Source organism: Malurus melanocephalus, unplaced genomic scaffold (assembly GCF_030028575.1).
Source record: "Malurus melanocephalus ecotype Western Australia unplaced genomic scaffold, MMel_1.1 scaffold_51, whole genome shotgun sequence".
Lineage (NCBI taxonomy): Eukaryota > Metazoa > Chordata > Aves > Passeriformes > Maluridae > Malurus > Malurus melanocephalus.
In genome coordinates this window covers 1,308,008-1,334,749 of record NW_026623283.1, presented here as the reverse complement: position 1 = coordinate 1,334,749, position 26,742 = coordinate 1,308,008, and the positions used below count along the sequence as shown (strand labels likewise).

Below are 26,742 nucleotides of genomic sequence, written 5' to 3'. Positions count from 1 at the left end.
GATTTTGTCTAGGTACTCTAAAAAATTTCTGAAAAAATGTGCTTTAAAAATAGTCTAGGTTGTCTGCAGTCTGCACTGTGTAGTCGTCCCACCATGTGTTGTCTCATAACAGCTGTTGGATCTTGCTCAGCCTATTGGTGATTTGCATTCGGGTTTCTTTTTCACAGTGCACGAAATCCCTTGGGAGTTTAGTGTGCTGTGGTTGGAGACCTTAGCCTTCACTATAAAAAAATTAATAATGTTTCCCATCTGTCACTTGTGTGTTTGTGACTGCAGTAATTTCAGCTTGGATGGGCTTGAGCAAGATGGRAGGTGCTGCTTTTGGGGTGGCAGCTCTGAAGTCTTGCAGATGTTGTCAGCCTTGCCAATGGAGCAAACATCTGCAGCTTACACTGCTGGGACCCTGCACCTTCAGCAGCAGTGAAGTGCAGAGTCAGAGGGAATGCGCCAGCAACCGGGCACACACCTTCAGGGGACAGACAGGCTGCCATCTGTGTATGGTCCTGTGATCAATAGGAACTAACTACTTTTGAGACCATTTTTTGCAATTTCCCAATGTATTTTGCCAGAGGGAAAAACCCTCCCTAGTCTGCAGTAACTTCTCAGTGCTGCTTAGGATTCTTTGTCCCTTTGCTTGTTTAAATTTCCATTGCTTGTTACTCCAGTATATGTTAGAAGATAGTAATTTTTTAACCTGCACAAATGCAGCATCAATTTCATAGTAACTTTTCCCCTAAAGTTACCTATTTTTATTGCACTTGAAAACAAATACACTCATCCAATGTACTCAGCATTAGATTCACTGGTCTTTTTCCAGTCAGTGTATTTTATTCTGTATTTCAACTTAATGTAACCCATTTGTAGCCCCTTCCTCTTACCAGTGTCAAGTGAGATACTTTTAGAATCGCTGGACTTAAAGGTGTGTTTCATTTTGTGACTACAGCAATTTTCTTCATTAATTATTAGATTGCAAATAAATAGTGAACAGAAGTTGAAAAGAAAAAAAAAAAGTTTAAATCGGAGACTGCAGAGGGACCTCTAAATTGAGAAGTAATAGCAGGTATAATTCGTCTTTCCTAGCAGCCTTTTGATATTTTTCTTCTTGAAAATTTGTGCTTTGTCTTATAAATTAGCGGAAAATTAACAATAGACACCATAGCAGTGACAGCTGATCAAAATGCCCTTGTGAAAACGAGTTTTCTGAATGAGTGAGCAGCTGCATGTGGGCCACCTCAAGCAGTGGTACACGGAGAGAAACTGTGTGGCATTGTTTTAAACTGTTAAAACTGTGGTGGCGCTATTTTAAATAAGCAAGGCCAGGATTTTGTCCACTATATCTGGATGCAGCACAGCGTTTGCAAAAGGATTACACTGAATGATTTGCACCAAGCAGTGTCATGGCTCACAAGGCTCTGTGAGAGCCAAAGGATGTGACCATGCTTTCTCTACCAGTGGTTTCTCAACAAATGGGAGAAAGATATAGGCTCTGTTGTTGTAAAGCAAAGCATTTGTAAGGCTAAAAGGAGAAGAGTGGGATAAAACCCATACCTCAGCAGCATAGCTGACATGAAGTTTTTATTCAAGGCTCATGGTTCTGAGTGGGTGAACTCAATTAATTATGAATATTTCATCTGTGTAAACAGGAGAACAGGTCTCTTTTCTTCTGTTTAATTAATGCTTACAAGACCTACGCAGGTAAGTCTTTGGTGTACTAAGAAAAAAACCTCAAAAGCACTCTGTTTTGCAGAACAACGGAACTTTTGGAAATTTTGGTTGTTGGGAAATTACAGTGCAGGGCTGGTTAATTTCACCCTCTATTTAATAATGTAAGAAGTATGTAGTGTTAGAATTAAATATTGTTCACTATTGCTCGTTTCCTTTCTGCAAAGGAAAAAAATGTAGAAAGGAATAAAATGTTTTGAAGATGGTGAAACCAGGAACTGGTATGCCAGAGATGTCAAGCTTCATTGCACTGTTATCATACCGTGACTGTCTTCTGCCTTCAGCAGAGTTACAGCGCCAAAACACAGGTGTAACTGTCCTYATTTTCTCCTCACACTGAGTAGAACTGTTACATGCCTTGCAAATAAAACCAAGATAATTCCAAGAAGAAGGAAAATGTGCATGACTCCCCTTGGTTGCTTTCTTGTATGTTTTCCTTGACTTTAATGCCACAGCCCGAACTACTGGCCTTAATTTTCATCTTCCATATTTTAAAAATTACTCTCTTCCAAAACTGTCTGCAGGTAGTTCTTCTCTGAGTTAAAGTTCAGAAAGCTAAGAGTATGAATTGTAACACTTGCTATTGTATCTTTCTTGGTACATATAAACCATTGCCCCTTGTCTAAGAGAGTATCACAATATGTCTTCTTATTCTTCTCTGTGAGCTCTTATTTCAATCAAAAGGAGCATTTTGATGACCTCTTTCATTTGCATTAGTGTGTTTGTACTATGCCAGCAATGAACAATGTTTGTTATATGATGTGTAATTCCCTTAGTCATTCAAAATGAGTTCTTTAATTTGGTGATTAGAAGAAGCAACAGTGAACAATAATGTGCTTAGTGTAGTGGGTAACTTAAACCATTTGAGCATTAGGGAGCTGCTTCTACAAGCATTTTGAATGTTCATTCCATTCTTAAATTGACCTTTTTGCTTCATTCTCATAGAAATATAAAGCTAATAATATATTTAGATATGAGTAGAGAAAGGAATGAGTGCATATTGAATTATGAAAAGGGTATTAAAATAGAAAAGCAGCCCTTATTATGGTATTGCGAGTAATGGGCTAAGCTTTTGGATTCTCTTTTACATCCAAATGCAAAGGATTTTTTCTGGGTAACATTCACATCTTGTTGCTCAAGGTCTTGATTGAAAAACTCTCTTCATGTACTGCTTGGCATATGCTTGACTGACTGTGACAGCTCCCAATCAGAGAGAATGCTGAGTTTTAATATCACCTGGCCTGGCTGCTGAAAATATAAACTGTTGTTCTAAAGCTTTCTTATAGTGAYTGAGCAGATCTGAGAAATGTAAATAAACAGAGCTTCTGACTGGCAGAGTTGGCAGGGTAATGAGAAAGGACATAATGTGTAAGAGGAGCTAGGGGAATGGTGAGCACCAGGATGGTTTGTTTTGTCACTGGTCTTCAAAGGTAACTTTCTTGGGGGGAAAAAAAAGAAAGACTGACTCAAGAAAATGTTCTGTTTCTAAGGTTATAGTTATACTTATCAGACTGTGAKTGAAGACCAGCTCAACAAGTGCTGTAGCAGGTGCTACTAATGTAAATGAAAACATTATTTCCTCCCTGACTGGCCAGATTCAGAGTTGCAAGGTATCCCTTTTTGTGTTGTCCTCTCCCGTCACAAAGCAAGCACTGGATAAAGTTATGGTTTATGCCTTCCTAAATACTAATTGTTGATCATRAATCTGATGTAATTCTGTACTTCTATAAATCCAAAGGTATACATGGATTTTGAGATTAAAGGAATGAAAACACTTTGTTGTGGAGAGGGCTGTGTTTGAAGCACTTGGCTTCTGAAGTTCATGCGTTATCTCTTGCTCGAGGCTGTGCTTGAAGGCATAATTCAGTCATATGTATTTAATGAAGACTTTACAATTGCCCTGATAAAAGCAAAGAACTGATGGTTGACAAGTATCTTCTCTAGCATGCAGTTAACTTGAGGCAGACATAATACCTGGAAGCCTAAAGGATACATTGTGATAGGGGCAATTGATAGGGGCCTGGTTCATCTGGGACAGCACAGTGACTGTACATCCAAATGAAGAGTGGGGAAAGGTCCCCAGCTCTGCCCACCCTTCCTCTCTTGTGGAGCAGTGCATTATTGTATAGAGTTAATACTTTTGTCATCTCTACGTTACCTTCGCAGTGCTTCTGATGACACTCAGAACAAAGCTCAGGGGTGTCAATGTTTCTGTATACTCATTTTATATCTGTTTATGTTGTGATTTAATATATATTGGYGTAATTGGGAACAGAGTTAGGCACTATATTTTCAGTTCAAATTATTTTCCTGAATATGTCAGTGACTCTAATGTAACTAAGAGGCCACGACTACAGTGAATAGATGGCTTTCTGCATGGGAGGCAGAAAGGGSTCATTTCCAGTGTACTGGACATGTAGAAATTCTTTCTCTAATAYTAAATTTTGATAAAGAACTGTAGAGTCCATTGTAACCAAGATGATGAGCAATTTTAAAACAAAAGTATTGTTTTAAAACAGTCTGTAGTAATCGTTGCATTTCAGAAGTAATTTTAGATYACCTACCTCAAATAAGATGAACCATGTGTTAGGTTTTGCCTGCGATGCTGATTTTCATGCAATGTGCAAGAGTGCCAAGGACCAGAGAGCAAACTTCAGGCATGTTTTTCAGTTATTATGGACTCAACGAACACACAGTTAAAATACTTTGATGATGGCAATTTTTTCTCAAATTTCTTGCTTGCTAATGCTTATGATGAAAAACTCRTCCTTAAGCTGATTTACATAAAAACATTAGATTCCTGTAGGTTCTGGAAATTCATAAGCAGCAGCCTATTGAAATTAGATCTGTATGTTTTCCCTGAACAGCAGTTTACAGAGCCATTTTGTCTTATCTGTCCTGCAGCAGAAACTCCTAGATGCCTTTATATAAGGCAAACATGGTGTGATTTTGTCTTGTGCTTAGGAGCCCACACCTGAAAAACTTCCCCATGAGTAAACATACATGTCACTTCATATGAACAGCATAGTAAGAGAGGTGGATTATACAAAGCTAGACTCAAAATCAGTATAATGTGGAGCTTGCAGCACTGAAGGCCCAAACAAATGAAGTTAGGACAGAGGACACTGGACCACTGAATATGAAGATTTGTTACTACACATTAATTATTAGTGTACTACTTTCCCCTACTACTCTTGTCATGGCAGTTAGCTGCCGAATCAAATTATCAAGCAGGGGAAATAAAAGCGAAAGTCAATAGTGGGGAGTATCTGCAGATCAACAGAACAAAAAATCAATAATATAATAAATGATAATAATCAGCTCTCCCATTATAAAAGAGATAACTCCAGCCCTCAGTGTGCARCCCTTGGGAAGGAATAGTCTGTGCAACAACTTCTGGAGATAAAAAATGCTATATTCATCTGATCTGTTCTTCAAATATCAGTTACAATTACAAATACTGTAATATACTGTAGTGCAGAATTAAGGTTATTTGAATGTTCTACCCATGCATTTCTGTGTCTTGACAAATGTGGATTTTTGGCTTAAAGTTAAAACTTGGTTAGAAATTTTCTGACTGTTCTACAGATTGTTTTTGAGCTATTAGGGTTTCCTTTCAAATGTTTGTGCCTCAAATTGTTGATATGTACTGGTCAGCCTTAATTCTGGCTCCAGATACTTCTTTCTTTCTTGCTGTGAAACATAATTATCTGAAAGGTGAGACTTCAAAATCTCAAGTCTTGCAGTTTCTCTGAAGAAGCCTGCTAAGTGTTTGTGCACATTTTAGAGCAGGGCAAGGAAAAAGTCATCAGAAGATTGGAACCCATTCTGCTACAGGGATTAGGAAAACACATCTGTTTAGGCCTTGTTTGGTTACTAAACTGTTAGTTGTCTAAAAACCGAGGCATTTTTCAGAAAGCCGTAGGTGGTTGTGATACTAAACAAATGCTGTGAGCACATGCAGTTCATGGCTTAAGGAAGTACACAGTCCATAGGCAGCTGAGYAGCAAACCAGCTTGCTGGCTGTAGTGTCACTAGTGCTTGCTGGAGACAGCCAATGCCTGGAACTGGCAATTTTTCTGACAGAGCACAAGAAATAAGAGCCATTGTTTGCATGRAGCAGCAGCAGGCTTACATGATGGAAATAAACAGTACCATGTATCAACATTGTAAGTACAAATTMTATCTGCCASTAATAAMCTTACCTTTTATCTTCATTATGAGAATTAGTTCTTTGCTGACAGGGCAGGTACAGTATCATGAGAAACTGCCTAAATTTATCTAAAAATTATTGATGCTTAGGGAAAGGCTCATGCTGATGCAGGGATGCTGGGTTTCACCTCTTCGTGTTGCACRGTTTACCTGCTCTCTACACTTGCAGTGATATTCATAGAAAGGAGATGGGTGCTGGAGGCAGCAGCAGGTGGAGAAGAAAGGTCAGGCATGAGAAGTGGACATGATGTACACACCAGGTTTCACAGGTAGCTGCTGATACAGCTACTTTGTGCTCCATGCTGCCTAAAGGTCTCAGTGACTCTTCCTTTCTTCTTCAGGTTTGACTTTCTTATTCTATCCCTGTCTGCCTTTCTTTGCTTTGTTTCCTTTTCCCTGCTTTCTTCTCRTTTAGTCTTGTTTTWACACAGYTGCAGTCTCTGCTTTCTCCCCTGTYCCATTCTGTGCACYGATTCTCTTACAATCTCAATCCTCCCCTCAAGGACATTGCTTACTCACTCAATTCCGGTACTTCAACACCACATGTAAACTGTCTTTAATCTTTCTGTTTTGGCTTCCCATTGTAATTCCTTGTCCTGTTATTTTCATATGCCTCTCCCTGTTTACCCATTGTATTTAAACAGTTCTCCCCCTCCATTGACTCACAGTCTTCACTTTGACATGTGCTGTCTCTGCTTCTAGGGATCACTGTGGCTACCTTAATTCAGGATGGYCCCACAGCAATTGGATTGTAGCACAGTATCATATGGTTGCTTATTCCACTTCTGGCTCCTCTCTAGGGAAAACTTTATGACTCATAACTTAATTGCTTTGCTGTCTGATTTGGTTCACTTGGTTCCCAGCCACTTACCAGAGACAGCTACCTTTTCATTACTGGTTTTGACACCTTTCATTTTTTATGCACAGTRTTTGCCCAAAAGAGCAACAACAGCTCTTTTAGTAATAGATTGAGTTGATCAAAAATGACTCATTTTTTTAAGACTGGCATTACTTCCCTGAGATGCTTTTTACAGTGCTGAGAAATGCTTAGCTAATGCCTTGTCACCTCAGCTGTTTAACTGAAACAAAAAGTGTCATGGGAGTAAATCACAAGCTTGTGAAAGTGCCCCAGGTGCATCTCACACTCCTATCAAACACCAGCTGATGCTKCCTCCCTCCCCCAAAGAATATAATTTAGTTTTCCTTTAAATACTCATTAGGGTATTCTGGGGTTTCTTAGCTTAACAAGGGAAACTGCATAATCTTGGCAGAGCTTTTTTTAATATCTATTTGAAATAATAAATCTACCCTTCAGTGGAAACTAAGCTTGTGAGATCAGGTTGACCTTAGTAAGCAAAGAACAGAGAATTATAAAGGCAAGTGAACTTTAGAGAAGACATTTAGGGCAGTTTTGACAACTCTGAAGAAATGAGGAAGATTAGTAGGAATGGAAGTATTTTAAAGGGAAAGGGTATCAAATAAACCAACAGGACTAAGAACACTGATGGAAAAGTGGCTGGATGAGAGGAACTAGGAGCCATCTTGGAAACTTTCAGCCTTCAATACCTCCAGTTGCAATTCATCAGCAGACCCTACTAGATTTTGTCCTCTCACTTCAGTTTCATAATGAGTGTTTTCAAGGGCTGCGTGGTTGCAGAGGCAGTGTAAACTATTGCCTGAGTAATGTTCAGCTGATAAATTAATGTTCCAGTTAATTTGCAGAACTGATTTGGTAACTGAGATAACTCAGGACTTTGAAAGTGAAATAATYTTTGTGAAATTAACTTTATTCTTGTGAGAGGAATGAAGCCCTGTGGCAGAGTTTCTCTGGCAAAAGTCAAACTTTGCAGTGCTTTCCTCTGAATGAGGAGTGGTCTCTGCGATGTCTAAGGATGAAGTACATCCCAGTTCCTCTCCCGTTCTCCTAACCTGTGTGGCCCACACAGGTGCTTGGTGCAAGGAGGAAAACAAAATCACCCCTCCTGTTGCCTGGCTCTGATTATTCTTCCTTGCCATACCTTGAGGGCCTTCCTTTTGGGCAGTTGTATTTTTCCTGCACCTGTAATAGTCACAGGGGTGGATCTGAGCATACAACTTGGGGAGTTCCTTATTTATATCAATGCAGCAGAAAGCTGTAACGCAGTAATGGTGTAGTGCTGTCATGGTTCAACCCCAGCCAGCAGCAAAGCCCTGCAYATCTACTTTCTTACTCCTCCTCCARTGGCATTGGGAGGAGAATCGGAAGGGTAAAAGCCAGAAAACTGGGCTGAGATAAAAAYGATTTAATAGGGAAAGCAAAAGCTGTGCACACAAACAAAGCAAAACAAGGAATTCTATCACCACTKCCCATGGGCAGGCAGGTGTTCAGCCATCTCCAGRAGAGCAGGACTCCATTATGTGCAATGGCTACTTGGAAAGACAATTGCCACCACTCCAAACATCCCCATCTTTCATCATTCTTCCCCTCACTTTATATACTGAACATGATGTCATATGGTCTGGAATATCCCTTTGGTCAGCTGGGGTCACCTGTCYCAGATATGTCTCCTCCCAGTTTTTTATGCACCCCCAGTCTCCTGGCCAGTGTGRCAGTGTGAAAAGCAGAAAAAKCTTTGGGTCTGTGTAAGCCCTGCTCAGCAGCAACAGAAACATCTCTRTATTATCAACCCTGTGTTCAGCACAAATCCAAAACACARCCSCATAYCTGCCACTGTGAAGAAAATKAACTCTACTCCAGCCAAAAGTGGCACAAATGGAGATACCAAGCCCAGTGTAAAGGAAGTACAATGCTGTTTGTTCTTGATCCATGTGAATTGCTGAGTAGTTTGGTAGTTGCCAYAGACATGACTATTTATAAACCCCTTTAGGCATCTCATCTCTTGGAAGGTTTACCAGTTTCATTAGCTCTTTTGCTAATTGAAAGAAGAATTTAACCTCATTACTTTCTAACTTTAACATCAGCACTTCATTACTGGATTCAATGRTCTCTAAATAATCGGAGATGAAAATAACAATGGTGCACATTTATTTATAACTGGGGATTAACTAGACAACACCTACTCCTGACCTGTGCACTATGCCATGTAGCTAAGGCAGCAGGRCACAGTTAAATGGTCTTCTTTACTCCAGAACAAGCTAATCTACAAGACTACAATGCAAAAAGCCTTTGTAAGTACCTATTATTTACAAATGCCAGCTGGAAAATATTCAGGTTAATGTCTATTACTGCTATACTTCCAGTGCTTTCTGTTTATCTGCAGATGCAGTGGTACCAAGCCTACAGGTTTCTAAATGTGTTTTGGAAATGTCTCAGAGGTGATTCAGGAATGCAAGGGCAATCTTCAGATGAATTAAAATGTTAGRACTCTGTTGCGCCAAAACAATGTTATTTAGAAAGAATGGCTCATGGCCAAAAACTGGCCAGCTGTAGTCCTAGTGGCATTTTTACACACAAAGAAACTGTACATAATTTTGCAAGTTTTATACTTGCTGAAGTTTTGTCTTAATGTTGAAAATAGACACTTGCATATTTTCAGTATGGAAACAATATAAGCAAAAGCGGAGGGAGAAATCTAGAAAAAAGAAAATGTTGTTCCTTTGATGCTTCTAGAGCAATTTCTCAACTTACGAAGGCCTCCAGGARACATTCTTCCTCAGATCTGTTCTCTGAAATCTTTGATTTGATGAATGAGGTGATTAAGCACCACCTCTACCACTGCTTGATGAATGGCTCCAATTCTGCCACTGTTTTGGATTCAGTGTGATACTTGCATCTCTCTTGAGTTGCTTTCTTGCCAGTTTGCACCTGTATGTGGGCAAATTAAATTGAAAATTGCAGTGTGAAAATATAGTACCCACATGGTTCTTTCCAAATACATATTCAGACATCAGAGTAACTTTTTGTCCCTAAAAGTGGTACTAATATCCAGATTAACTACACATGATTATATTCTTCTCTCCTCCTGTTCTCTCTAATACTTTTACTTTAATTAAAYGTATTCTTTTAAAATTTTCCTGATGCACGTGGTTGCTGATTTCCTACTTGTCAACCTACGACAAGATTTCCTGCTGTGGGGTCTGAACATTGTCATACAAGCTAATACTTGAAGTTATATTTTATTAACATCACACGTTAATAAAATTTAAAAAAAAAAAACACAACTAAAAAAAAAAAAACAAAAGCTTGTCTTTATTCTAGCTCTCAATGTTCTGTGCAAACTGTAGCTAAAAATCTCTGGGGGAGACGAACATTAAGATTTGAATAATTGGTGAGAACTGCATGTTTTAGATATTGTGATATCCTCAGCTTTTGCTGTCCTCTCAGCGAGTAAATGAGTTAGCTGCTGAGCTGTTAAAAGTCCTGTAGAGAAAATTACAACGTGAAAATACAATCTGGACTTGCAGTTTTTCTGTCCCACAGGCTCATTCAGCTTTTTTTTGCTGCCAAAAGGAAAAAACTGCCGCTCCCAGGTGCAACAGCAGGGTCGCTTGCTCAGCTGCACTGACACCTCAAGTAAATCTCTTGARCTTGCAGAATTTCATTTGGGGGTATAGTTATGAATTCAACCCCARGATGGGCCCCAAAGCTCCTCGTGGAGGTGCTGAAGGACTTTGTAGCCTGTTCCAATTGTGGAGTGCTGTGAAGTAAATGGGACACGTCTACATAGTGAATATAGTGGGAGAGGCATGTATTTTCAGTGTATGAGCAGAAATATGCACCTGGTTGTCTGATGAAGAACAGGGGATGAAAAATAGGGTGACAGATTACCCTGGTGTGTTGGCACTGTGCTTCTCATCGATGGACTGTGCATTCCTGCAGCACTCCTCAGGTTAGAGGACTGGGAAGCCACCTGAAAGCAARTAGTGCTCGAACTACTTGGGAACATAACCTCTTTGCTTTTTGTTTCCCAAGTCACATGTGAAAATTGGGAAGGCTTTGCACTTTAAAAATTATTTTGTCCTTCAAAAAAGATCACAATTTCTTTTTCCTCTTGTGTGTTCCTGTGTAGGTGTCAGGGTTAAGCAATTCAGGCCCACGTTGTTCAGGGTCTCCACCACTTTTCGTGTCCCAAGTTTTGCTTCTTTGGAGTGCTGCAAGGTTGTTTCTTGGATTTGGCAAACAGCAGATCACAGCACCATAATCTGTGGCCAAAGTYGCAGCTCTTAACATTGCATAATATTTTGTCACAGCTGCAGTGATTTGGCTTATTTTGCTACTGGTGTTAAAACTGCAATGCAATTTGTGTGTTAAAACATGTAATTGACATTTCTTTTTTCTTTTTTAATCATAGACGCTTTAGTTGTAGTAAGTGTTGTTGTAGCTCTGCAGACAAAGGCTGATATTTCCTGAGTTTCAGCAGCACCTGCACAGGAAGATTTTAAAAAAACCTTGGTTATGAAAAGCACCTTCAAGTATGTTATGGAAGAGATGAATATTCCCATGTTGTTATGCARTTAAAACTAAAAGATGTGAAAGCTTCTTTTATTTAAACAGGCATTTTTCAGATCCGCAAACATACGTGTAACAGTACATAATTGCTGTGTCCTGACTGTATGTAGGCACATACCAAGCCGGTTCACATCTAGTTCATAGAAAACTCTTGCATGCCAGCAGGTAGGCCAGGATGTGCTCCAGCAGGTCACCAGTTTCAGACAAGTAGGTAAATAGCAGCACTTTGCATCTGTTTGTAGTCACAGAGCAACAGAAGGTGTCTGGAACTGTCTTTCCTTCTTGTAGCAGACAAGAAAGTGAGTTTAGAGGGGATGATTAACAAGAAGCTGTTTTCACATCTGTGCCTTGATACAATTACTGAGATGAATTTCCCTCAATATTATTAATTTGAGTGTCAATGCATGTGGCAAAGAGCAGCGCTGTGAGTGTCAAAAATCACGACCTTTCCTGTGTTCATCACCTAATTTAAATCTTTAAAAGTCAKTGGAAATACATTAAGGCGGGGTCTGGTGGTACTCTGCTCTTCCTGAAAAATGCTTTAGTGTTTAACTGGCAGAGCAGTTAAATCTTTGGAGATCTACATCCTTGCCCTGACCAAGGCCAGAACAAATTGACACAGTGAAACCTGTCAATGAGCAGCTATGCAATCTTGTCCTAAGGAAGTTCCTCAATTTCTCTGCACATTAGTGCTGGGTATGTCTGAACAGGGAAGATTTATATGTCCCTACTTTTTTCTTACTAAAGGTGCTCTAAGGTCTGCCTGTGGTAACTTCTGCTCAGAAGAGGTTTGGGTTTTAACTGTTTTAAATCCATGAACCAAAGTCTAGATTTCACCCTGGCAAAGATCAGAAGCAGGAGGTATAATGTCATGCCAGCCAGACAGAATGAACCATTCACAGTTTAACTCCTTGCCAGCCTTGTGCCTGTGAGCTTCAGCTGATCATGCAGCTTCTCCCTGGCAGTTTTTCTAATCTTAAATATACTTTTTGGATTTTTTTCTTAGCTGAAACAAAGATCTGCTTCAAGTACTACCATGGCGTGAGTGGGGCGCTACGAGCCACAACTCCGAGTATCACAGTGAAAAACAACGCAGCTCCTGTAAGTTATGCTGACATTTTATTTTTCCATGTATGTTCTGTTGTCACTGTGGTATGCCTTGCTTTCCCTGCCTGCATTATATACCTTTATATCAAAACTGAACATAGTATTTGCTCTTCTTTGTATTGTGGTACAGAGAAATGGGTGGTCTTTCTGTGAAAATGTGAGTTTGTATGCCAAGAGAATGTAGATTCGGCTCTGAATCTGTCACAGATAACCTCTTGGATTTGGGGCAAGTCCCATATTCTAGCTGCATCCTGTTCTATAATGTTATCTGCTCTCTGCTTGGTGATGTGGGATTTGGGTGATACCTGTAGAGGATTTGGGATCCCTGGGCAGTAAATACGGTAAATGTCTAGAAAGGGAATAGATTTTCCTATTTTAAGGTGCTTTTCTSTAAATGAGCATTTTCTCAGCAGTGCCTCTGAGTTCCAGGAACAGGCACACTCTGACATGTTCTCATCAGTGGTAAGAAGTGGGCACTCAGGACCYGATCTGTCAAAGGACTGAACATCATTTTTGACAGATTGAGGCTTCATTGAGAGCAATTTTGATTTGCTAGAGCCTAGAAAAGCTCTGTGTCTTAGATAGCTCTAAAAAGCTATATATCTTGTCTGGTATTGGAAAATTTTATCACCCGGAGAGTGAAACATCTTTCAGAAGCCCACAGAGAGACTTGATGACCTCCAAAGCTTGTCTGGCCTTGCTTACAGTGTTTCACTGCCTGCCAGGCTTGGCAGAGACCTGCATCAGCTGAKGAGTTCTATTCCAACCAGTGTAAGAAAAGGACTAGTTCAGATATTGTTTTGCCTGGAAAAAGAGTTCAGGAAAGAACAGGAAAGACCTGTCTTACCTGTGGGTGTATATAGGTTTCAGTGGACATCACCGAGGCTTAAATTTTTAGCCTTCTTTTTGGTGTAGTTTTTCTTGCTTTTGTTGTTGCGTTTTTGGTGTGGGTTTTTGATTGCTTTTTTCCCAGTCCCAAGATAATATTTCTAGCAAGGCTGAAAAGTCTCCCATACTGTGTATTGGCTSTATCTGATTCTACCAGAGCCAGGATGGATTCATTTTTTCACTCCTGAGCTGTGTAAAGACTTTTGGTGGTTTCTCTTTGCCTTCTTTTGATGCCCAAAATAGCTGCAAACTGTATGCTGGGTAGGGGCTGCTGGCATGTCCTTTAGGAATAAAAGGCAGTCATGTCTTGTTGCACCTTTCTGACGTGCCCATGGTGAAGACATTCATCAGTTTTACAGCCTGGAGACTTTCCTTCAGCTTTCTTCAGAAGAACATTATGATGTGGCCTTGGATATCTTCGTTGGGAAGGTTGCTGAAAAGTTCTTTTTARCCTGTAGTGACTCACATCTTGTTGCCCCAGGACTTGTTGCTGATTTCCCAGCTGTTATAATTTGCTGGGATAATCTCTGTCATTGATTTTTGTCCCTGTCTTCCCTGAAAGGTAAACTGGCTAACCAGAGAATAAATACTAGTAGGTTGAGAGATTAGAATTTTTGTTGCATTATTCCCATCCATGTCTTASACCTGAGTTGGAACCAATTACACAGATTTTTCAGGTCTAGTGTGGAAGGGTTAGTCTTTCATTATTAAGTAGCAGCAGTATGTATGAAGTTAGAAGAATGTCTGGGGACCTATGCCTTTGTAGTATGCAAATAGCTAATCTCTCCAAGTTCTTCAGCTGAGACATTTACATACATATTTGTGGGGAAATAAAACAGCCATTCACTTTCAGCTGAGCAGGACCTGTGTTTAAAAGAAAATCCTCTTCATGCAGTACTCATGGTCTTCATAGAAATCAGATGAGAAGCGCCTATTATGACCTTCAGTTGAGTATGCTGTAAATGACTGAAAAACAAAATGTGATTAAAAGTGATTTTCTGTGTGAGGGCAAAACCACTGTCCTTGGAAATAACWTTCTTTTTCTATAATCTTCTAATTTTTCTGAGTTTTTAAAGAGGCTCTGTGGGTTTTTTGCAGACCAGAGAGGCCAGCGATGTTATAGGTGGAGCATCTTTTTGTCTGTTGTTTTTTCTTCCTTGTTTTGCTGCATGACTTATTTGGTGCATTGTAAGGCAAATACTGAGTGAAGACAACAACAATGGAATGGCAGAATAGGTTATGCAATATGAACTTGGATGGAGCTTCTGCATGAGTGCAAAGATGKGGGGGGAAGTGCTGTAGATTTGAAACAGTTTGGAGTTTGGAGAAAAACACTGGGTGGGTTCTTGCCTGTGTGAAGGCTTTCAGCTAAGYGTGATCCACCAAATTCCAGTCCCAGCTGATACCATCAGATGGCTTTCTCCATCTGGCTTCCTGCAGTACATGTCCAAGCTTTATTACTGATCTATCTGAATGTTTCACAGCATCCTCTGCCATTGGCAGGTGRTGCTACTCGCACTGCACAGGTGGGGAAGGGAATGACAAGAGATTTGCCCAGCCCTAGTCTTTTCTTGGTTCTTGTGGGCCTCTGCACTAGTTGCTGCTGGAGCTTGGGTGTTGCCATGCAAAGTGCAGATATTATCTCTAGAGCTGCAAACACTCACCTTTTYACTGTGATTTCACTATTTTGTGCAATCAGTTAAGGGCTGTGACAGTCCAGCACCATGCCTGTAGCTCATCTGAGGTCCCTGACACTTCTTACCCTAGTGAGGCTTGACACACAGGCCCTTTCTTGATGGATGGGGATGCATCAAACTGCTCAGTTGCTTTCATTGCTCCAGTGATTTGGAGCACTGCCCCAGGGTGCCAGGCATGGCATTTCTTACAGTACTAACAAAAGCTGTGGTCGTCCAACTGCTGTGGCCTGAGTGCAGAGAGGGTCTCTGCTYCTCAGATGAAGTTTTCTTCAGATCCTGGGACAGCTTTCTGCACATCTTTCTGCTGAAAGAAGTGATCCTGTGGTCTGTGCTTAGAGATTTACCCTCTGTTGCAGTCAGTAGGAGTTTTAACAGTGGCTGAGAGACCTGCATTAGAAAAAATAGCTTTAAAAGGAGAAAATCTCATTAAGGATCCTACTGTGGGTGTAGAGGCTGAARTTTTTTGAAAGGATGGTTGCCTTGAGCCAAAGAGAGTTTTGCCATTGTCTTGACAGTGTCACAAATTCACTCTGACTCTTAGGCTGTCAGTAGGGGGACAGAGGGAAGGAGGCTTTCRGTTTTTTACATAAGCAAAGCTTTTTTTTTTTGGCACAGCTTAGGAAAAAATATCCAGAGCAGGTGTCGTTTGAGAAGCAGCATTTGGGGACAGGTGACCTTCTAGGGACAGTGTTTTTATTGCTAGCACTAACTCATCTGCAGCTGATGCCAGAGCCACCCAAGTGGGTTCTGTCCAAGCCTCGGAGCGTGTGGCAGCTCCTTCGTCAGGGTCAGCAGCTGGCAGATTGGCTGCTTGGTGTGTGTCCTGCCAACGAGTCTGAAAACACAGATAACCAGCAGTATCCTGACACTGCAGTTTAAAACAAYGAAAGAAACCCCTTCCATTGTGTGTCTGACTGCAGTTTGTTGCAATTGAAAAGGGAAAAGAAGCTGGAAGTAGTCATGCTGGGGGCTGTAAGCGGTTTGCTATTCTTATTCATGTGCTGCTGAGACGTCTTTAACTGGCTGTTGAAAGSAATCCCACTTCCAAAGGGAAAAAAAGCTGCTGTGTAAGTTGGATGTATTTGTATAGCACCAGCGGAGCTTTAGGCTGAGTAGCATCTCGCTTTTCTTGTCTTATGAATGTTCTGCTCCATTTGAGTTTATCTCCTTACGCTGTAACCCAGTTATTAGAGCTGCCTTGCCTGCTGATTAGGATGCCCTGCAGTTCATTTGTTGGTGAAAAGTCCTGTCACATTTTATTGCCTGTGAATCATCAAGCTTGAATATCTGGGAGCGAAGGGCTGTGCACTTTGGCCAATTCATACATGACAGGAGCTTAAATGTGAATTTGGGGCAGCAGATAGGCTTGGGGGTAATGACAGTAAAACATAGCACCTGCAATTCTGGAAAAAATGAAAATGAACACCCTGGCTGGTTCCTTTTTTTCTGAAATAGTAGAAGGCAGTGTTGCTTGTGCATAGGAATTTATAGTACTAAAGCATTACCTTTACCATGGTATGGATGAGCAAACAGTTTTCTTGCTAGGAAAAAACATTTTCACAACATCTGGAATGTTCCTTTATTTGTAACTCTTCATTATTCATAATATTGTCACCACAGATTCAACTTTACATCAGATGTTGCAGGAAGAAATACGGGTTACAGCAATTAAATCTAGCAATAGGGAAGTTTATCTTGCTAATATGAAAATTATGTAACCTAGTTTTCCTGCAGTGAAATAAAGCTGGCATGAGAACAGCATACAGAAGAAAGAAGAAGAACCTTTTTMCCTGAGAGTTTATAGCCTAAAAAGATAAATTGGGTGCATCACAATTAAAAGGCAGTAAGTGGAGAATCAATGCTTTAGCCTCAGAACAAATGTCTTCATTAAATTGGGACCATTCACTCACTGTGTATTAGATGCAAAGAACCTCAGCTGATTGAACTTCTGGAGCTTTCTTGCTATTGTTTCTGTCTCACAGATCGTGGTGGCACTAATCAAATACACTTAGCAATGTGGGAAAAGTTGTGTAAATTGGAGCTGATTAGTGAAAGAGACTTTTTCTGGTTTGTTTGTGTGGAAGTGCTGCCTCAGCTGGGTTTTCCACAACAGGAATTACTACTTGATAAGCTGCTGCTATTTGGTGGTGACTGATCATTCCTGAAGACTTCCTGCTCTAAATATTTGCATTACGTGCTGTCACGTCAGAGCRTGGGCTGCCAAAGAATGTTTGATAATGAAGGATTCTGCTTCATTTCCATGTATGTGCTCCAAGATGAGATTTTATGAGAGTGTGCTTGTACAGGCAGCTGCATCACTCATTCTATTGGAAGGCTAGATTTAAAAATCTCATCTGTGTCTTCTTTTTCATTTCATGTCTGATTCTTTGGTAAGCAAATYTTAAAACTGTCCATGTTTCTAGGAYGTTGCTATGAAATAAATGTAACAGTCTGATTTTGAGGGTGTAGGTATAATTATACTTCAACAAACACCAAATAAAGAGGGAGCAGAAATTTCTGGTGACTTCTGCACTGTTCAGCAATTGAGGTTAAAAAAAAAGTTTATGGAAAACACAACATCAGGCTGCTGCAATTAATCACAGCAAAGAATGCAAGCCAGGTACATCTTAAACAAGTGTAAGSTGTGTACCTTGAAAGGCTCAGCATTTCCAGGGAGGGGAGCAGCACTTCTCTGGAAGCTATGGGTATGCTTAGGTGACTGAGTGTCAAAAGTGAGCAAGAGAATCCCCTCTTTTCTTATCCTGAGGTGAGAAGTAGCCAGAGTTCCGCCTTCCAATACAAGGCGAGGAACAGTGTTGTTAGTACCACCTATATTCTATCCATCCCTGTATAGGTCTCCCCCTGTTACCTGCAAAGGGGATTAAGTCACTCAGGAATGAAAAAAAAATCAAGCCAAAAGAAGCAGGGGAAATAACTGGAAATATTCACTCAGCTGGAAGGAAGCAGTCAAATACAAAGTGCTCTCTGTCGGCCTAAGGTCCCTTTCCAATGTAAAAGGGCACATAGCAGAAAACATATATGCTAAGAAACGATTGCTGAAAGTGAATGGATTCCCTGATGAACCATTTGAGATGAATAATTCTGAAAATGTAGCTGATACACAAACTGTGACCTGTGTGAGTTTCTCATCTGTTGGAAGTGCCTTCCCATTTTGGGTTGTCCCTGATGGGATTTCTTTCACAACAGCATCAGTACTGCTCACATCCTGCCTGCTCATTCTTTGCCACTGGTGTAGGCTGACATCATGTAGTGATATAACATGRAGACATGAGTCTTCGAATTCAAAGAAATTATTACACTGACTGGGGAGTTGCTTCAGCATTTGAACAGACAGTTCTGTGTGTCCTTGGTTTTCTGTAGGCTTTCAAGGGGCAATTTTGTCACTGTGTGCGAAAAAACATTTTGGTGTCTGGAGTTAGGAATGTGTCATAGCTCACACAAGCTGGTCAGAGGGGTTCAATAGTACCTCTTAGAAGGGAATTGACAAAGATTTTATGTGGATAGGAAACATTAGCACTTTCATGTTACAAAATCCTGTCTACACTTATTGTATACTTTCTTTGAAATGTTCTCGAGAATGGATACACCAGCCATTTCAACAGCTACAGCTAACGGGCATTCAGAGGGGAGAATTTGACCACACTAGCCATGTGATATAAGGGAATGATTTTTGATATCAGAACAACCCTCAGCATGCTTCTTACATCTGAAAAATGGCTTTTTTTTTTTTTCTCCACTTCCATGCTGTTTCATTATAAACCCACAGWAGTGTTTTACAGCCTGATTTGGTCATACTCAGTTCATGTTCAAGCATACTTACTCCCATGAGCAGCCTCTTAATACCTGCACAGTTGAGCCCTTAGTTCAGTGTAATTACATTTTTAGTTATGCTTTTCTATATCTTAATTATCACTGATTCAGAGAATTTGAAGGTTAATGATACGTCCAAATTAATTCTTATTGCCACCTCAGTAACACAGGCTCTTTTTCAGTATCCAGTTATATAAAGACTATTGTGTTTACACTGCAATTACCCTGTCATGTAATGAGTACTTCATTTATATGAATTAGTGGAGTTGGAAAGCGTAACCAGGATGTAATTGGTCCTCTGGCTGCAGCATAACTATATCACTGTGTTATAAATAATAACCTTTTTCTTCCTTTTATTTCCCCTACTCTCATTTTAAATAAGGATGGTTGAGATTTTCTTTAAATATTAAGGAAACTCATTTGTAATGAAGGTCACTTCTGAATGCAGTCCAGTAATACTTGCTTTTACCATTCTGATTTTGTAAATGTGTGGAACATATGCTGAAACCCTGCTGACTTTACTGGAAATGTTTAATTATTTTCTTTCAAATTGTCCGTATCTTTCAAAACAGAATAGAAATGGCAAGTAGGGTCACTTGCGTTTTCATTATGACAGGTATCAGAGATGTCAGTRGCTAAAGTAAGAAATTATCCAGGTGCACGCTCCTGGTGGTTTTTTTCTCTATCTTGTTATGGACTTTTCATCTTGAAATGGTTGAAACTCCTATTACCACTCATTCGTAGATTTACACTCTTTTTGAGAAGTAAGTGTTCATAATTTATTATCTAACAAGCACAAACTGAGCAGGGAAGGTGCAAACAATTTTCCTTGTGAACACTGATTTCCTGAGCAGCAGCCCATAACKCTCAACATGCAGGTATGTGCATTTTAATTGTTCCATCTCAGGCAGAATGTCTCTGCTTTCCAGCACACAGCTGTTTGCATATTTAAATGTTATTTAATTTTGGARTCTTCATAATTTCCTGATCCATCCATATGAAAGATGGAGGTGCATAGTGTATTTGATCATCATAAKGATCAAATCCAAGTACCTAAAATGAAGCTTGGCATCAAAAATCAGAATGGATTGGGAAAAACTTCAATGCAACAAATGCTCCTAAAATATACCTCAGTGTTTTTTCTGTCCAAATCCACCTGCACATTTCACATGCATCTTCAAGAAGTGCACATTTCGGAGAGAAGGGGATAGAGCTTCTTGCATGGTGCATGTAGGATGCTGGACAGGGGGAGAGCAGGAATGAGCTCCGCACTTCTCTGGAATGCGGTGTCTGTCGCCAAGGAGGCGCTGGCCAAGGAGTGCTGGCCGTGCTGCCTTGAAACAATCAGCATGAAATGCTGTGTCGAGCAGTGACTCTGCACATATTGCTGATGCACTGGCARCCAGTGCCCCTTTGAATCCTGTGGTGAATCCAGGTACTGTATGACAGCATGGAATAACTAGGCCTGTATATCAAGTGTGTCCCTGGCAGAGTACCAGGCWCTTGAAGCAGGGGAAGGCTGTGTGCCTGTACAGGCAAGGTGGCTGGGGCACGTGTTCTGTTCAGTGCACTGAAGAGTGGAATGGTCTGAATTGGAAGTTCAGAGGAGGTGGAGGTCCTGACACTGTCGCCTTTAGTCCTGTTCTTACCAGTGCAGGCATGYTTAAATTCATAGTAGCTTCACAAAGCTGCATATGGATTTAAACAAGAAAAAGGTGACATAAGAAAAAGCTGGCATCTTTTAAATTGTTAAGTAAAATAATTCTGTAAGTGTACATCCATCAGACATTTTCCTGTTGAGGTACTCCAAATGTGCAGTTCTGCAGATTTGAAACAGAGTAGAAAAGAACAAAAAAGCATTAATGGTGGGTTAATGCCACCATTTGCAGGTTCTGTTAAATTGGTTTCCATTTCTTGTCCTCTCATGGACTCGGATTAGGCAGCGCTAATTGTGGAGCTGCTGAACCATCCCTAAGTATTCCTGACCACAGCCTAGTCTTCACTTTGAGGCTCAGTTGCACCAATTTTGGGCTTCTCMCTGTAGCCCTAGGGTTTTTGGTRCATGTTATTTTAAAGAAAGCACTCWGGTCAGATTTGACCTTACTGGGCATCTGATCCTGTATAGACTTCTAAATCTAGATTTAGAATGGTTTAATTAGCAGGCTTGCAATACTGCACAGAGCTGAAGTGAAGAAATTAAAAGTATGACAGATGGGAACTGAAATGATTTTATCTCAGCAACACCAAGAAGATCATTACACAAGCCATTTATTTGTTAATGGGTTCAATAAGTGTCTGGTATTGCCCAGCCACTTGCTTTTGGAATGTCTCTTGTTACAGTCACATAATAGCCATAGTAATATCTGCACATCATATTGCTCCTTTCTGTGGTTTAGTAAATTATGGAGAGATCAGCAGCTGTTCAGCACACTGCACYGGTATAATCATCCTTGCTTTGKTYTTTTACATTCTTAGATACTCCCTGYTGCATCTGGTCAGATTAATGAAAAACAGTGCTGTTCCTGACATTACACAGGTAGTCTGAGGGCAGGTATTTTAGTTTTTGAAGGGGTAATGAAAGAAGGATTTAGATCTGTGGAGAACTTCAGAGCTGAATGTTATAGACTGCTGAATGAAGCCCTCCTGCTTCCTCCCTTCTAGGAGTTACTTGCTATGATAGGACATGAATCTGATTGTGGGTGAGCCCCACATAAATTACCAGGGGTAGGTTARACTGCATGATACAGATTTCCAGCACATTTTAGGTCAGAAGCTGCAAAAAGATTTGCTTTGATGTTGCTTTAAAAAATAGATATTTCTACCCTTTTCCCCTGTATTTGCCAGTTTGGTTTGTTATTGCCAGTTTTGTACACATTGACTTAAATCTCGCTGGCATGCTCTAGAGACCTGCTAATGAATTTTAAAAGAGAACATTGTGTTCTACCCATTTTTGTGTGTTTGACTATTATGTAGTGAAAGCTCTATTTATACTTGTCACAATCTTAATTTTTTTAAAAATACACTTTTCACTCAGGAAAAAGAAAGGAACAGGAACGTTGCCAGGATGAATGCAGTATCCAGCTAGTCCAACACCTGAGACCATGGAAGTTAAAAGAATCCTGCAGTGTATGGGCATGAAATCCTCTAGGTCAAATTTGTATGTCTGCAGTACTGCCTGATGGGGCATAAAGTCAAAAAGACCAGGGTCTGGTGTTCTGTGTTCCATTTTTTTTCCAGGACTGCTTATTCACATCATGACTTGCCCTGATGTTTTCACTAGCTGTCCTTGCCTTTTGTGCACTGGACCCGCATAGAGAAGCAGCTGTTGGAAAAMCTTGTTTCCCTTCTGTAAGTGGGAKRTTTRATGACTGCAAGTCAYTGCAACAGGGAAATAATTTTGAGCTTGTCAATTGTAAGCTTTCTGTGTCCCCACAGGATCAATTTTTTCCCTTTAATTAGGCCTTGCAAGTAGAAAAAAACAATTAATCAATTTTTGCATTTACCTTTGTTTAATTTTGTTGTCTTCTGCCAGTTCCAGGATTAGGAAAGATGGAGATAAGAAGCTCTTGATCTCTCCCATCTCTATCAGTTAGCCCTGCTTACAGCTTTACTACGGTTCCTTTTACTGAAGTTCTTCTAAGGAACTTTAGAAGCACATGCATCAGGTGACATAGGATTCTGATCTGCATCTTCTTTTGCACAATTTTCATTACAAAATTAAAATCTGGTTGAGGGCATAAACAGACATTTTCAGAATCTGTTATAATCTCTGCTGTTCATGAGTTGAAAATCTTTGTGTGCTTATATAGAAATATGAGGGGACATTCCAAGTGTGGATAACAACTTCACTGTTTTGTGTAGAATTGCAGTTGAGGTATAAAACCATAGAATAGAATCATAGGATTGTTTAGGTTGGAAAAGACCTTCAAGTTTATCGACTCCAACCTCCGATTGACCACCTAGTCAGCTAAGTCAAAGCACTAAGTGCCAAGTACAGTTGTTTCTTGAACACCTTCAGGGATGGTGARTCCACCACCTCCCTGGGCAGCACATTCCAATGCTTGACAGACCTTTCCTTGAAGAAATTCTTCCTGATGTTCAACCGGTGGCCGGATCACTCATCCTAGCTATGCTCCCTCCCAGTTTTTTTTGTGAACCACTTCACTGGAAGAGCATGAGACAAGTCCTTGACTTGGGATAAACACAATTTAGCAAAAGCCAAAACATCAGTGTGTTATCAATACCATTCTCATTCTGAATCCAAAACACAGCACTCTAACAGCTACTGAGAAGTTAACTCYATCCTAGCTGAAACCGGGACACCCAGGAAGTAATTTCAGTCATGTTTCTGGGAGGACATTGTGCTTTCATCAAGACAAGAAGTCCATGTTCTGGTTATCACTAAAATCATGCTGACACTTTTTCAACACTGTCTAACTTAATGTATGAATTCTAATTGTTCASATTCTAGTTTCTTAAGGAAGACCCATCTTTAGTACCTGCATTTTCAAGGGTTTTTTTCCCCTTTTTTATGTCTTGTTCAGTTTGTTATATAGCACTGCTGTTGGTCGTCATATTTCACCTCAGATATGGGTGGCAATGTCTTACTTCTTGGGTATAAGCTAAGAATCAATGCTTTCCAAAAGGGTTATGAATTCTCAAATGAAAGTTGTTGTCATAGACTTTAATCTGCTATTAATTCCTATTAGCTGATGAGACAAAATAGAAGACTTAATWGTAAGTATTAGCTATGCTGGAAAACACAGTGGTCAGGTTTCTGACTGACGTGTTCGTTCAGGAAAACTGGCATAGTAAGCCATGCTGAATAGAACAAAGAAGAAATGATTCATGTTGAAGAAGGAATGCAAATATTAGCTGAGAGACAGCTGTTTGTGTGGAAAAGCCTTCTTAAGTTGTTGAATAAATTTTAAAAGGTGTACAGGGAAAAACTTGAACTCACTGCTTATCCGAAGCAATGAATAAAATCCCAAAGGAATCTGTAAAAGCTTTCATGAATGAGGCAAAGTAAGTAGGTGGAGCTGGAGCAGTGAAGGAACTTACTTTGTGAAATTCTTACAATACTTCTGTAATAATACAAAAATAGGACATCAGGAAAACTTGGTAAATACAGTGGAATGAGAGGATGTGAGATGCTCTTACTTCTTGAAGATGGTCTTTTGTTTAACAGTATCTGCTGCTGTTTCTGCTACATTGCCAARTGAAAAGGGAAGAGAAAGGCAARCCTGCAGGAAGAAATTATAACAAARGTGGGGCTATGGGTTTTAAATCTATTGGTGTAGATTATGGTAACCTGACAGCCAGATCCAATGAAGTAGCAGATACCTTTCTGTTTATTCGGTTCTTTCTCTCAAAGGCTGGGTGAATTTTGCACAAATACGGGCTAGATACAAGTTACTTACATTGTGTTTCTTTGTGTGGTCATTTTAAATGACTTTCATTGCTCTAAGGCATGTCACTGTGGACAGCTGCTTCAGACTATAATGCAGAGTTGAGTGAAATTGGTGCTGGTGGTGGTTTTGGTTGTGGTTTTTTGTTTTCTTTTTCTTTTTTTTCCCAGAAAAGATTRTGGGGGCTTAGCTGTGGTTTCTGTCTGAGGTCTCCTGATGCACTGACCAAGCTGTTTGTGCTCTGTGTTGTAGTCAGAGCTGTAGCCTGCAGGTTTTCAGATGGGAGGGAAATGTTTAGGACACATAGATGAGAAATTATCTGAACATGTAACTGGTGAATCTGTTGTGCAAAAGCAAAGTACAATTTGACAAAGCTTTGATGTATAGCTGAGAATACTGATAAATTCTTGGGTAGGTTACAGATTGTAAAGTCTTTGAACTACCCACAAAAGTGACACAGATTTMTTGGAATCACATATTCCTAAACTAAAGGATGCTGTGATCCCTATGGCTAGCTGGAAAGGTGGCACAGTGAGAGGAAAGCTGGGAGATAGGTACCAGACCTCTTCTTGTGTCCATGTATCTGTATCACATGTATCTGAATACAAGCCAAAGCATGAACTTAAGCTGAGATGGGTAGATGTGTGCCCAGTGTCTCACTCAGCAATTTTCAGCRAATTTTGGCAGCTGTCATTTGCCTTTATGCCTGTTTTTGAGCACTGCATGGATTTCTTTACCTCAGAGCAGCAGTCAGACAAACAACCAGACATGAACAGGGAAAGGAGAATGTCATAAAACTTTTTCAMGCCAGATCTGTAGCCTGCTCTGAAAATGTCTGTGTGTAGCTCTGAAGTGTCATATCTACTACAGCTGATAGATGCCAGCAATTCTGTCCTGACTGGATTTGCAGTAACCAAGGATATTGCAACAGCCGGAGTAATGGAGAAAAAGAACTTTGTTTTCTTGAAATCTCTTTCTTTTGTTTTCTTGTCTGCCTGCCTTAGCCCTGGAAAGAAGAGGGGCWGGGAGAAAGATCTGGGGAGAGAAGAACATTATTGTAGTTTTTCAGGTTGTTTCAGTAGAAATACCCTGAGTAGGTGATAGAGAGGAGTGGGTGGTGACTAAAAGCCAGAAGGTTTTTCARCATCAACACCCATCAGCACCTGCAGGTATCTGCCCTATGGGTTTAGGGTACATGGATGTTATTGCTGTGTGCATGTCCATRTGCACGTGCATGCAAGCCCCTTCATGTTCCTGCCACCTTTTGTTTTATCTGTATCTTGGATTGCCTGTACTTAACTTCACACAAAACCCTGGTGAACCAAAAATGCATTTRCAGTGTTGCATTGAGAAAAAGTTATGATGGGAGAGAGCTAAAAAAAGAAAGACACATTAAAATTTATGTATCAAGAGGCAGACTTTATGCTTCATAGTTATCTTTTAGGTTTGCATTCCCCAGTTTCTTGGAGCTTGACAGGATAATCATGTTTTCTTAACATAGTTTTGTTGATGGAATAAGGTTATATAATATTGCACACTTTTAAAATATTTTTTTCCTGTAACTATTACTTGGACCTCTTTTGTTCTCAGGCTTTCTTGCAAGTGGGGAAATCGATGTAGATCAGTATGTTATATATCAGCAGATGTGCATAATATTTCTTTAATAGAATTGTGAACCCTTTGTTCATTTTTAATCCTTGAATCTCTYGAGAAACATTTTCCATTTCCATTAAATATCTATGTCTTTTTTTCCCTGGCTGGCCAGCTGAGTTCTCAGGCAAGCTCATTTCCATCTGTACTTGAAAGCATACAGCACTTCCCCACTCAATAACTCCACTTTGAAAGGAGGTTTTAARTCGTACATCTGTAAAGTCTGAAGGAAAGCAACTAAATTGTTCTTACATATTTCCCTTTTTAACTCAATAAGTCTGCTATTTATTTACACTGAGGCAGCTTTTGCCCTTATGGCTACATGGTAGGAGTTCATGGTGAACATAAGTATAAGCTACATTAATTAGACCACATGTTGATATTCTTAGCAAAGGACCACCAACACGACTCATAATACCTAACAAACCCTGGCCAGTGTTAAACTTGAGTTCACAAAATGCATAATGGACTGTATCTCAGATTGTAACTGTACTAGGATTTTGATTCCAGAGGTGAAGTGTTTGAGTACAACCAAGGGCTGTTACTGTACAGCTGATTCACTACGTGGGAAGATTTAAAACTTAATACCAGAAAAGTCTGGGGGTGCCACTGTTGTCAGGAAACCCTGGCTTTTAAAGCAGCCTATTCTCTCATTTTTCCCCAAAGGATCTCACTTACCTTTGTCATAGGCATRTTTGAAAGCTGTTGCTGACAGGTTTGAACTCTAACAAAGCCATAGTGATCACTGTTGAAGTATTGGGATTTTTCTGGTGTTTGG

General features: G+C 40.1%; 1 protein-coding gene across 5 annotated transcripts in view; it reads left to right on the top strand.

Annotated features, from left to right (window-relative positions):
* The window catches only part of HECW1 (HECT, C2 and WW domain containing E3 ubiquitin protein ligase 1), a 250,690-nt gene that overhangs the window by 117,641 nt on the left and 106,307 nt on the right, over positions 1-26,742 (top strand). For all 5 annotated transcript variants that reach the window (XM_057365334.1, XM_057365332.1, XM_057365336.1 and 2 more), the window contains one exon: positions 12,390-12,484. In XM_057365334.1, the coding sequence (XP_057221317.1) occupies positions 12,390-12,484 (95 nt within the window). The remainder of the gene's footprint in view (positions 1-12,389; positions 12,485-26,742) is intronic.